Genomic DNA, 13,596 nt, shown 5'->3' with positions numbered 1-13,596 from the left:
TAAGAAGTTCTACGTGGGACCAATACAAGCATCATTCTTTATTACTATTTCCATTTGATATTATGTTTTAAATACATGTAGTGGTAAAGTGGAATATGAAAGCTAAATGTGGGAAAGAAGGAGAAATAAAAATACTATTTTTTAAAGTAATGTGTACAGAAAAATCCAAGAACTCATTCAGAAAATTATTCAACAAAATTATAGAGTAAAAGGCAAAGATGTTTGTTTTTAGCTGCAGCTATACAGCTAGAAAAGAAAAGGAAAGAGAAAGATCCCATTTGTAGTACTAATGTAGAAACTTTCAGATATGTATATACACACATATATTAGAAGTAATTTTAAAATTGTGATAGAAGAAATAAAGGACTTAAATAGTCCATACACATATATTCCTGCTTATGCGTGGAAAATAAAATTTAATTAGCATGTCAAGATACAGATTTAATGTAATATCAAAAATACCTATTAGGCTGGGTGTGGTGGCTTACCCCTGTAATCCTAGCACTAGCACTTTGGGAGGCCGAGGTAGACAGATTGCTTGAGCCCAGGAGTTCAAGACCAGCCTAGGCAACATGGCAAAACCCCATATCTACAAAAAAATACAAAAGTTAACCAGGTGTGGTGGCATGTGCCTGTAGTCCCAGCTACTTGGAGGCTGGGGTGGGAGGATCACCTGACCCTGGGCAGTGGAGGTTGCAGTGAACCATGATTGTGCCACTGAACTCCAGCCTGGGTAACAGAGTGAAACCCTGTCTCAAAAAAAAAAAAAAAAAAGAAAAGAAAAAAAAGAAAAGAAATATCTATTAGCTTTCCATCACATTCTGGATAGAGTCCAAGTTCCTTATCATGTCATCCAGAAGTCTCTGAACGCTAGCCATCTGGTGCCCATCTTCCTGTGCAGCTTTCTAGTCCAGTTTGTGATCTCAGCCCTTTCCCCTTTGACTGACTTGCCCATTCTCTCCCATCCTGCCACTTCTATTTCTGAATGGCTGGGATAGGCAATTAGTTTAAAACCCAGTCTAAACAGTAGTTACGAAAAGGGCCAGTGCCTGGCACCTTGTTGGTACTTGAAATATGTTTCTTGAATGGAAAAATTGCCTCAATGAAAGTTACTTTACTGTTTGTTTCTATGGGGAATTTTATAAAGCTGTTACACAGTTATTTTCCCTGTAGAAAGGAAGACATAAAAATATAAGTATTGGCCGGGCGCAGTGGCTCATGCCTGTAATCCCAGCACTCTGGGAGGCCGAGGCAGGCGGATCATGAGGTCAGGTGATCGAGACCATCCTGGCTAACATGGTGAAACCCTGTAGCTACTAAAATTACAAAAAAATTAGCCGGGCATGGTCGCGGGCACCTGTAGTCCCAGCTACTCGGGAGGCTGAGGCAGGAGAATGGCGTGAACCCGGGAGGTGGAGCTTGCAGTGAGCCAAGATGGCGCCACTGCACTCCAGCTGGGCGACAGAGCCAGACTCCGTCTCAAAAAAATAAATAAAAAAAGTAAATATTAAATATGAGTGGTATGTTATTGGCTGATTTCTCTTGATTGGGTGGTCTAGAAATAGCAGGGAATGGACCTGTTCGTGGCATATATTGTCTAATATGGCACATTGGGAACTTCCCAGTTGGATGTCATGAGGGAACACCTAATTCCCCTGGATTCTGTGACTATTGTGTGTACATAGGACCTTGGGAGATAAAACTTGGGAGATAAGATCTTGGTTTGAAATAGAGGGCTGCAAATTCTAATTTGCCAGGGTGCCCACAAATTAAGAGTAAAGGATTATATCACTTCTAAAAGGACAGATTTACAAATGTGCTTTCTTTGGAACCAGAAAGGATAAATCTGGGAATAAATGGTGCCCAGATACTAATAAAAAAGTAATACACCCAGAGGATTGAAGAGAACTTCCCCAATGATGAATTGTGTTTGAAATTGTGGTAATCAAATGTGAAGCAAAGACTCATTTCCCCCAGTGCTATATTGGGCAACAGGGTGGTGCGGAATGCCCTCTTCAGGACTACAATTCCAGCAGAGGGGCCAAAACCAAAAATCTGCACTTGCCTCAGTCTCATTATTTCAAGGCCCATGGTTTGCAAGAGCTAACTCACTTGGTGAAATGGGGGCAACAGGAATGTTCTCCCTTTCTCTTGAGGGGAAGAACAACAATCTTGGGTTCGTGTGGGAGGAGAAGCTCCACAGAAGAGGTATTGCTGGGTCTGAGCCTTAAAGGTAGCTGAGAAGCCCTCAGCTGAGTGGGAAGGACCTTGTGTCATGCAGAGCTCTGCCAGGAGTCCGGAATGCCTATTCACGCAGCAGTGATGATTTGCCAGTATACTCTGGGGGAGCAAGGGCCAAATTATCAGTACAACATGTCTGCAGCACTTTCTCAGACTCTTGAGGTTTCTGCAAGCTCCATTAGAATGCTATTAGTTCACCTGCCAAAGATAAAGACTCATATAAGAGGATCATACAGGAAAGATGTGCCAAAAATTGGTTTATCTTTTTTTTTTTTTAAAGACCATGTATATTTTTATTGGCGTCTTTAAAAATGTTGAGGTATACTGAGTATGAGCTATATATGGAAATGTTATCTGTACATCTTTAGTTTTATTATTTGGAAGTAAAGCACATGGAAATGGGGCCCTTTTATATGTTTTATTTTGCATCTAAAATTTAAAGTCATTCATGCAGTGAATGATTATTGAATACCAAACTCCATGTTAGGCATTGGGTGGCAGAAAAGGGGGTGATTGCTAAGGACTAGGGCCTGGGCCCTGGAGTACATGCCCTGAGAGAGGACTGAGAAGTGTGTTTGGGAAAGTTTCCCATCATATTTGGAGATAAACCTGAACTCCTTTGTGTGGTCCCGAAGGGCCCATTAGATCTGAGGCTGCCTGCCCATCCAACCTACACCTTCCAGCCTTGTCTCCTAGCCCTCTCCCGCTTGCTATGTATGTTTTAGCCACTCTCCTTCTTTCTTTCTTTTTTAAAAATAGGATGTAATATATAATTCCTAAGTTAAAATAATCATGAAAGTAATCATAAAATGATTAAAGTTAATTATAATCATGAAGTGACAAATTAAAAATATGAAATGACAAATTTCTAGAAAAATGTACATCGCAAAATTGACAGGTGTGTATAAATCTCAAATAGTCATCACAGAAAATATTGTAAAACTTACATATTTTCTCCTTCAAGGGCTTAAGGGACAATTCTCTTGCCAGTGGATTCCTTCAGACTCTTTATGAATAGATCATTTTTGTGGTAACAAATATGTTTTTTTAACTTTTATTTTAAGTTCGGGGTGCATGTGCAGGTTTGTTATATAGGTAGATTGCATGTTACAGGGTTTGGTGTACAGACTATTTCATCACCCAGGTAATAAGCATGGTACCCAATCGATAGTTTTTTGATCCTCACCCTTCTCCCACCCTCCATCCTGAAAGAGGCCCCAGTGTCGCTTCCCTTCTTTGTGTCCATGTGTACCCAAGGTTTAGCTCCCACTTACGAAGTGAGAACATGCAGTATTTGGTTTTCTGTTTCTGTGTTAGTTCACCTAGGATAATGACCTCAGCCTCCATCCGTATTGCTACAAAGGACATGATCTCCTTCTTTTTTGTGGCTGCACAGTATTTCATGATGTGTATGTGCCATATTTTCTTTATCCAGTCTACTGTTGATGGGTATTTAGGTTGATTTGCTATCGTGAATAGTGCTGTGATGAACATAAGCATGCATTTGTCTTTATGGTAGAATGATTTATATTCCTTTGGGTATATACTCAATAATGGGATTGCTGGGTTGAATAGTAGTTCTGTTTTAAGTTCTTCGAGAAATTGCCAAATTGCTTTCCACAATAACTGACCTAACTTATGTTCCCACCAGCACTGTATGAGTGTTCTCTTTTCTCCACAACCTCACCAGCATGTGTTTTTTTTTTTTTTTTTTCCATTTTTAATAGCCATCCTGACTGATGTGAAATGGTATCTCATTGTGGTTTTGATTTGCATTTCTCTAATGGTTAGTGATGTTGAGCATTTTTTCATATGCTTGTTGGTGCATGTATGTCTTCTTTTGAAAAGTGTCTGTTCGTGTCCTTTGGCCACTTTTTAATAGGGTCATTTGTCTTTTACTTATAAAGTTGAAGTTCATTATAGATTCTGTATATTAGACCTTTGTCAGATACATGGTTTGCAAATACTTTCTCCCATTCTGTAAGCTATCTGTTTACTCTGTTGATAGTTTCCTTTGCTGTGCAGAAGCTCTGTAGTTTAATTAAGTCCCATTTGTCAATTTTTGTTTTCATCGTGATTGCTTTTGGCGTCCATGAAACCTTTGCCAGGGCCTATGTCCAGGATGGTATTTCTTAGGTTATATTCCAGATGGTTGTAGGTGTGCAGCTTTATTTCTGTTCCGCTGGTCTCTCTGTCTGTTTTTGTACCAGTACCATACTGTTTTAGTTACTATGGCCTTCTAGAGTAGTTTGAAGTCAAGTAATGATGCCACTAGCTTTGTTCTTTTTGTATAGGATTGCTTTGGCTATTCAGAGTCTTTTTGTATTCCATATGGATTTTAAAATAGCTTTTTCTAATTCTTTGAAGAATGTCATTGGTAGTTTGGAATAGCATTGAATCTGTAAATTGCTTTGGGCAGTATGGCTTTTTTTTTTTTTTTTTTGAGATGGAGTCTCTCACCCAGGCTGGAGTGCAGTGGTGTGATCTCGGCTCACTGCAACCTCCACCTCCCAGGTTCAAGTGATTCTCCTACCTCAGCTCCCGAGTAGCTGGGACTACAGGCTCATGGCACCATGCCTAGCTAATTTTTTGTATTTTTAGTAGAGTCGGAGTTTCACTGTGTTAGCCAGGAAGGTCTCGATCGCCTGACCTTGTGAACCACCTGCCTCGGCCTCCCAAAGTGCTGGGATTACAGGCGTGAGCCACCGCGCCCGGCCTCATTTTAACAATATAGTTTCTTTCTATTCATGAACGTGGAATGTTTTTCCGTTTGTTTGTGTCATCTCTAATTTCTTTCAGCAATGTTTTATAAATCTCATTGTAGAAATCTTTCACCTTCCTGGTTAGCTGTATTCCTAGGTATTTTATTCTTTTTGTGACTGTTGTGAATGAGATTGTGTTCTTGGTTTGGCCCTCAGCTTGGGTGTTGTCGATGTATAGAAATGCCACTGATTTGTGATTTTGTAGCCTAAGACTTTGCTGAAGTTATTTATCAGATCTGGGAGCTCCTGGGCTTTCTCGCTTTCTATGAAAAAGCCAAACCCATTCCCAATACTTCATATACTTGCTAGGAGCCCTTTTCCTCCAAATCTTTGCATAGATTCCTTCTTCTCATCAATGAAGTATCTGCTCAAATAGCCCGTCCTAAATAGCCTGTCTAAAATGTTACCCTTTTTGTCACTCTGTAATCTCTTTCCTAGATAATTTCCTTCATAGTACAGCATTATATCTGAAATTTTCTTATTTTTACCCATTATTTTCTGTCTCTTGTGCTAGAAAGTAGGCTTCATGAGGATATGGGTATTGTGTGTTCACCACAGCATTTGAAGTACCTGACACAGTGCCTGGCCTGTTTAGTAGGGGGTCAAGAAACATTTGTTTAATGGATAAAAGAGGAAAATGGGCATTCAGACGGTAACACTTCAGCAGGGTGTTTGCTGGAATGGTAGCAAATCAGGAACATGAAAGCTAAGTTTACTAAGGGAAGCAGGTAGGGTGTTAGAGAAGTCTCCCCACAGAGGAAATAAAAACCTAGAGAATGAGTTGCAGTTTGGCAGATGGGAGGATGGGGATGGAGAACTGCAGAAACAGTGTATGTGAGGAAGACCTACTGGGAGCACGGAGACCAGTAGTTTTCAGAGGAAACCCTTACCAGCTAGATGTGTGAGGACGGCTCATGTGTGGCAGAGGGAGCTGAAACTGGACAGGTCAACAGGAATCATTGCTATGAAGGGTTTTCTATGCCTAAAAAGGGGTTTAGATTTTGCTAAACCCCTTTTTTGAAGAATTCTGGCCTTTTCACAACCAGGACACCAGAAGGAATAGTCCGAATGTCCTGTCTTTACTTTCTCACTTCCTTTGACTCTTCAGCCTATTGTAATTGGACTTGCACCCAAATCACTCCATTAAAACTGTGTTAGTTAAGGGGCATTCCATTTGCTAAATGCTTTTCAGCCATCATGTCACACAGTGAAAGGGCAACAGCTTTGGCCCTGCTGACTCCTTTCTTTTCTGAACTGGTCTCTTCCTTGGTTTCTCTGGTTGTACTTCTCTTTTCTGGTTGTACTTCTACTTTTCAGTAGAAGCCTTTTCAGGCGTTTCTTTAGCATTGCCCATCTTTAAGTCTTTAAAGTCCAGAGTTTCATTCTTGGTGGTCTCCTATTATTCTGTATTCTCACCCTGGGAAAACTCACATATGTTCTTGCCTTCCACCCCAATGACTTCCAAATCTTGTTATTTACTTCATATTATTTTTTAAGTTCCAGATCTATATATTTACTGTCTACTAAAAAGCTGCCTTCATTAGGATAGCCCATAGACATCTGACTCAATATGTCTAAAAAGTGAATCCCAACCTAATACTGCTTGTAAATTTCCTGTCTTGGTGAATACATTATCAGCTACCTAGTTGCCGAAACCAGAAACCTGTGGGTCCTTTTAGATCTTTTTTTTTTTTTTTTTTAAATCCCTTATGTGCCACAGATAATCAACTGCAAATTATTTTAGTTCTACCTTACAGTTTCTCAAATATGTCTCCTTTCCCTTATGTTGTTGGAGTACTTCAGAAAGTCATCATCTCTCTCATCTGGATTATTGTTTCCCTGCCTCTAACACTGCTTCCCCTTCCACCTAATTCCGTTCAGCAAATCTGATTGTGTCATCATGCCGACCCCCTCTCTCACTGATTGGTGTAAGGCAAGAACTCAAGCTTGAGTTGTCGTTAAATCCTTTACTACCCATGTCCCAGGTGTCCCAGGTCTAGCTCTCTAGCTCCCATTCTACTTCTATACTTCTGATAATGACTGCTCCTTTTTCTGAACTCCTAAATGGAATGCTTGTACCACCCCGGATACTTACTTATACTACATGCTTTCTGCTGTTCTTTAACTGTTTATGTGTATGTATTTTATGGACCAAATGAGGGGACCTTCTCCAGGGCTTGGACCATTTCCTCCAGAAAGGGTAAGACAGTATTTTTGTGGACATAGTGTGCAGTCAATAAATATTTATTGGATTACATTCACTAATAAGTCTTTCTCTCCTTATATATTATTTATTAATAATGTCAGTTTCTCTTTAAAATTGTCTCTGAGTTTTAACTGCATGAAGGCTTCACATTTTTTTAGTAACTTTGTGGCACTAGTTTGCTAATTAATAGGACTTAACTTTTCATTTTCACCTAGCAAATCTGTTTCTTCATAGGTGAGGAATTCTTGCAATGTGCATGGTGGTAATAACAGCTATTTTTGGAAATATCAGCAAGAGTGTGCTAAATACTGTCAAATACTCTTAGATTCTTCTATGATTAGAATGGCTTATAAACTTAAAAGTATCACAGCTTTAATTGGATTGAAGATAGGTTAATTTGATTCTTAGCTTTTCAAATGCAGCCTTTCAAGAAAAAGGATTTTTTGGTCAGTTTAAGATAAGATATTAGGAATTGATGTGTCTTACTGCCTTAGAACATGAAGGATTCTTTTGTTAACTGACACAGGCATTGACATGTAGAGAAGAACTCCTGACTCTTCTTCTGTCTCTCCTTCCACTGGTATGGAAGATACCTGTCCAAGAAGAAAAGGCAACAGGTATGCTTTTTCCCCTTATCATATCACTTGTGTTATCAAAATCTCATAGAAAAGTTACTTCTGCCTGAATGTTTGATTCTGATTCAGATTCAGAACAGTATATGTTATAGTGATTTATTATATACTAAATATGAAAAATTATTTAGGCAAACACGTTTTTCTTTCAATAATACAAAAACCATGGTGCTTCCTGAGGGACGTACTTGAATGTACTGATGATTAGAAAATGTATGAAGAAGCAGAACGCTTATCAGAAGGAGTGAATCTAGGTGTGTAGCATACATCAGAAAAATGGATAGTGAAAAGTTGGAAGTGAAAAATCTGAATAAAGCAATTAAAGTTTCTTTGCTTATTTTAAAGACTGCTTTCTATTACCAGTATTCTTTAAGTGACTTTTGCAGTATTTGTTTTAGCTTAGTTTTTCTAGTGTTGCCTCTAAAGGATAATTTTTATTTTATTTTATTTTTAGACAGAGTCTCACTCTGTCACCCAGGTTGGAGTGCAGTGGAGTGATCTCGGCTTACTGCAACCTCAGCCTCCCGAGTTCAAGCGATACTTGTGCCTCAGCCTGCTGAGTAGATGGGATTACAGGAGTGCACAACCATGCCAGACTAATTTTCGCCTTTTAGTACAGATGGGGTTTCACCATGTTGGCCAGGCTGGTCTCAAACTCCTGTCCTCAAGTAGTCTGCCCACCACAGCCTCCCAAAGTGCTGGGATTACAGGCATGAGCCACTGTGCCCAGCCTAAAGGATAAATTTAATATAATATTTTGTTTCAAGCTTGGGTAGAATTATTACACATAAGGTCAATAGATATTTTTAATTTATGATTTTGAAGAATTCATATGTCTATAAAGTACATGAAACTTTAAATGTTTCATTGGTGAGATTAATAGTTTTCCTCTTGACCCTTTCTTGTGACATGTGACTTGTGAGATGTTTGAAGATCTCTCAGGTTAAAAAAAAAAATCTATTCTATTTTAATTCCTGTATTTTTAGTGAATTTCATGGAGGTTTTTTAAAGGAAGTATCTAAGGTCTTGTAATACTGTTTTTCTGCTTATTTATTGATTCACTAACTCTCTGCTTTTATTTTTTTCTAAGTTTGCAGAATTCACACATTGTTAATCACTTAAGAAATCTGATTAATGCTCTTTGGGGGAAGTTGTCTTCATTGTCTGCATCTTTTACTTGGGTGGAATTTGTCAGACTCCTTTTTTTTTTTTTTTTTGTCAGACTCCTTTTAATTTCTCCTCTTCCCATCTGGTTTGCTTTCCCTGTCTTAGTAAAGCACAGATTTTTTATTTACGGATTTTAATTTACTCACTCTAAATTACAAATACTTTTTTATATAGCTCTTATTACATACTGCAAAGAGAAAGACTGATTTAATTATCTTTTTAGTTAAAAGGAGAATTCATTCATTTCCCCTAAGAAATAGTTACTGAGTGTTGACCATATGCCAGTCCCTATCTAGGCACTGGGGATGAAATAACGATGTCTATACCTGGTGTCTAGTTTCTTAAATGCTGAAACATTTAAGAAATAATTTGAATAAAGAATTCTTTAAACCTCAGTTTTGGAGAACATTTGGCATATAGTGTATGATTTTGAAATAATTTTAGGAAAATCTTAAAGTAGTTAAGATCTATCAGGTCTATGAATACTATTTTTGAGAATATAATACATCCTTATATCTTAATTAGGGGACTATGGGAGGAGATTTGTAAACAGTATGAACAACAGCACTAAATACCAGATAATCTACAGCATCTCTTATGTTGAAGTTAGAATATAATATATAGTTTTAAATCAGATTTACTTTCTTAACTTTGTTCTCTTTTGTTTGTTGTTGCTGTTTTGAGATAGAGTCTCACTCTGTCACCTGGGCTGAAGAGCAGTGGCACGATCTCATCTCACTGCAACCTCCGCCTCTCAGGTTCAAGTGATTCTCCTGCCTCAGCCTCCCAAGTAGCTGGGATTACAGGCAGGTGCCACCACATCTGGCTAATTTTTATATTTTAGCTAGAGACAGGGTTTCACCACGTTGGCCAGGCTCATCTCAAACTCTTGACCTCAAGTGATCCACCTGCCTCAGCCTCCCAAAGTGCTGGGATTACAGGCATGAGCCACCTCACCCAGCCTCTCTTTTGCTGTTTCAAAAATCAGTTTGTATCCTTTGAAGTAATGTCAGCTAGTGTTTAGAGTAAGGATAGGTGTGCCTCTGTTTTGTTGTTTTAAAAATCAATTTGTATCCTTTGAACTAATGTCAGCTAGTGTTTAGAGTAAGGACAAGTGTGAGGGGAAGTAACCCAGAGATATGACATAAATGAAGGAAATCAGCCCTGCTGCAAAATACATTAAGGATAAACTCCTTTAGTGGGTGATAAATAAGAGGGCTGTCACCTTAAAATTGAGTTTTAAAACATATTGAGGTATTCTAAGTCTTCTTTCTTCATTCTGTTAGATTTTAATCTACCGCTCTCAGCTGATATAATCCTGACCAAAGAAAAGAACTCAAGCTCACAAAGATCCACTCAGGAAAAATTACATTTAGAAGGAAGTGCCCTGTCTAGTCAGGTTTCTGCAAAAGTAAATGTTTTTCGAAAAAGCAGACGACAGCGTAAAATTACCCATCGCTATTCTATAAGAGATGCAAGAAAGACACAGCTGTCCACCTCAGATTCAGAAGCCAATTCAGATGAAAAAGGCATAACAATGAATAAGCATAGAAGGCCCCATCTGCTGCAGCATTTTGTAACATCGTTTCCTAAAGAAGACCACCCTAAAGCTAAACTTGACCACTTAACAACCAAAGAAGAACAGACTCCTCCAGATACTATGGCTTTGGAAAATTCCAGAGAGATTATTCCAAGACAGGAGTCAAACACTGACATTTTAAGTGAGCCAGCTGCCTTGTCTGTTATCAGTAACATGAACAATTCTCCGTTTGACTTATGTCATGTTTTGTTATCTTTATTAGAAAAAGTTTGTAAGTTTGACATTACCTTGAATCATAATTCTCCTTTAGCAGCCAGTGTAGTGCCCACACTAACTGAATTCCTAGCAGGCTTTGGGGACTGCTGTAGTCTGAGTGACAACTTGGAGAGTCGAGTAGTTTCTGCAGGTTGGACTGAAGAACCAGTGGCTTTGATTCAAAGGATGCTCTTTCGAACAGTGTTGCATCTTCTGTCAGTAGATGTTAGTACTGCAGAGATGATGCCAGAAAATCTTAGGAAAAATTTAACTGAATTGCTTAGAGCAGCTTTAAAAATTAGAACATGCCTAGAAAAGCAGCCTGACCCTTTTGCACCAAGACAAAAGAAAACACTGCAGGAGGTTCAGGAAGATTTTGTGTTTTCAAAGTATCGTCATAGAGCCCTTCTTTTACCTGAGCTTTTGGAAGGAGTTCTTCGGATTCTGATCTGTTGTCTTCAGAGTGCAGCTTCAAATCCCTTCTACTTCAGTCAAGCTGTGGATTTGGTTCAAGAATTCATTCAGCATCATGGATTTAATTTATTTGAAACAGCAGTTCTTCAAATGGAATGGCTGGTTTTAAGAGATGGAGTTCCTCCTGAGGCCTCAGAGCATTTGAAAGCCCTAATAAATAGTGTGATGAAAATAATGAGCACTGTCAAAAAGGTGAAATCAGAGCAACTTCATCATTCGATGTGTACAAGAAAAAGGCACAGACGATGTGAATATTCTCATTTTATGCATCATCACCGAGATCTCTCAGGTCTTCTGGTTTCAGCTTTTAAAAACCAGGTTTCCAAAAACCCATTTGAAGAGACTGCAGATGGAGATGTTTATTATCCTGAGCGGTGCTGTTGCATTGCGGTGTGTGCCCATCAGTGCTTGCGCTTACTACAGCAGGCTTCCTTGAGCAGCACTTGTGTCCAGATCCTCTCGGGTGTTCATAACATTGGAATATGCTGTTGTATGGATCCCAAATCTGTAATCATTCCTTTGCTCCATGCTTTTAAGTTGCCAGCACTGAAAAATTTTCAGCAGCATATATTGAATATCCTTAACAAACTTATTTTGGATCAGTTAGGAGGAGCAGAGATATCACCAAAAATTAAAAAAGCAGCTTGTAATATTTGCACTGTTGACTCTGACCAACTAGCCCAATTAGAAGAGACACTGCAGGGAAACTTACGTGATGCTGAACCCTCCTCAAGTTCATCCACTCCTTCTTATAGATTTCAAGGGATCCTGCCTAGCAGTGGATCTGAAGATTTGTTGTGGAAATGGGATGCTTTAAAGGCTTATCAGAACTTTGTTTTTGAAGAAGACAGATTACATAGTATACAGATTGCAAATCACATTTGCAGTTTAATCCAGAAAGGCAATATAGTTGTTCAGTGGAAGCTATATAATTACATATTTAATCCTGTGCTCCAAAGAGGAGTTGAATTAGCACATCATTGTCAACACCTAAGCATTACTTCAGCTCAGAGTCATGTATGTAGTCATCGTAACCAGTGCTTGCCTCAGGACGTGCTTCAGATTTATGTAAAAACTCTGCCTATCCTGCTTAAATCCAGGTTTGTATGTGTTTGGGTGGCAGGGGCGGGTGGGGTGTGCATGTCTAGATCTTTTTCATTGGATGCTTTCAAGTGAGTGATGAAATGTATGCATTTAAACTTCTGACACTGATATCTCCAGGGCCTTGGCAGTAGTGTGGTCATATTTACTGTTTATTCTTTCCTAGGATTTAATTTCAATTTGCCAACAAAAAATGTTCTCCTTCCACATCAGATTTGTTTTAACCATTTGTTTATGTATGTATGTATTTTTACTGAGCTGTTTACAGAGAAGAGGATAGAGCCATTGATTTTAATTTCTCAACAAAAAGAAAAGTTTTAGATATACTTCTGAGAAAAACGTAGATGAAACACAGATATCCAAGAGCAGGGCAAGTTTAATTACTTTATATTTCTTTGATACAATATTATTGGCCATTGAAAATGTTTACAAAGATCATATTGGAATATGAGAAAATGATTATACTATCTTATGGGTAAAATATAAACAATTAAAATAGTATTAGGCCGGGCACGGTGGCTCAAACCTGTAATCCCAGCACTTTGGGAGGCCGAGACGGACGGATCACGAGGTCAGGAGATCGAGACCATCCTGGCTAACCCGGTGAAACCCCGTCTCTACTAAAAAATACAAAAAACTAGCCGGGCGAGGTGGCGGGCGCCTGTAGTCCCAGCTACTCGGGAGGCTGAGGCAAGAGAATGATGTAAACCCGGGAGGCGGAGCTTGCAGTGAGCTGAGATCCGGCCACTGCACTCCAGCCTGGGCGACAGAATAAGACTCCGTCTCAAAAAAAAAAAAAAAAATAGTGTTCACTTATTTACAACTATGTAAAATATGTAGTATATGTAAAATACATAAAATGATTATTGAGGCAGTGGTATTAATGGGATTGTTAATTTTAAAATATTAAATTTACATTTGTAACCTCTGCAATATATGCAGAAAAATTAGAAAATATAGATAAGCAAAAATATGAAAATTAAAATTACTTTTAATCATATCAGTGAGTTTTCCAGACTTTGTGATTGCCAAATCTGGTGCATTTAAAAATAATTTTATAAATAAAGCTTGCTTCTGATAGGTAGACTGACCTTTCAAATTAATGCATATACCATTTTAGAAACTTATACAAGTATATCCTATCATTAATATCTTCATGTGTGGCATTTTTTGGTCCATCTTAGTACAACTACTTTAAAACTATTATTGACATTAAAT

General features: G+C 38.5%; 1 protein-coding gene across 1 annotated transcript in view; it reads left to right on the top strand.

Moving 5' to 3' along the window:
- Positions 1-13,596, top strand: part of LYST (lysosomal trafficking regulator) — a 216,845-nt gene that overhangs the window by 65,213 nt on the left and 138,036 nt on the right. The window contains exons 4-5 of the mRNA XM_025402839.1: positions 7,736-7,826; positions 10,295-12,377. Of these exons, the coding sequence (XP_025258624.1) occupies positions 7,736-7,826; positions 10,295-12,377 (2,174 nt within the window). The remainder of the gene's footprint in view (positions 1-7,735; positions 7,827-10,294; positions 12,378-13,596) is intronic.

This window comes from Theropithecus gelada, chromosome 1 (assembly GCF_003255815.1).
Source record: "Theropithecus gelada isolate Dixy chromosome 1, Tgel_1.0, whole genome shotgun sequence".
Classification (NCBI taxonomy): Eukaryota; Metazoa; Chordata; class Mammalia; order Primates; family Cercopithecidae; genus Theropithecus; species Theropithecus gelada.
The sequence above is the reverse complement of the archived record's forward strand: the minus strand, read 5'-3'. Positions and strand labels throughout refer to the sequence as shown.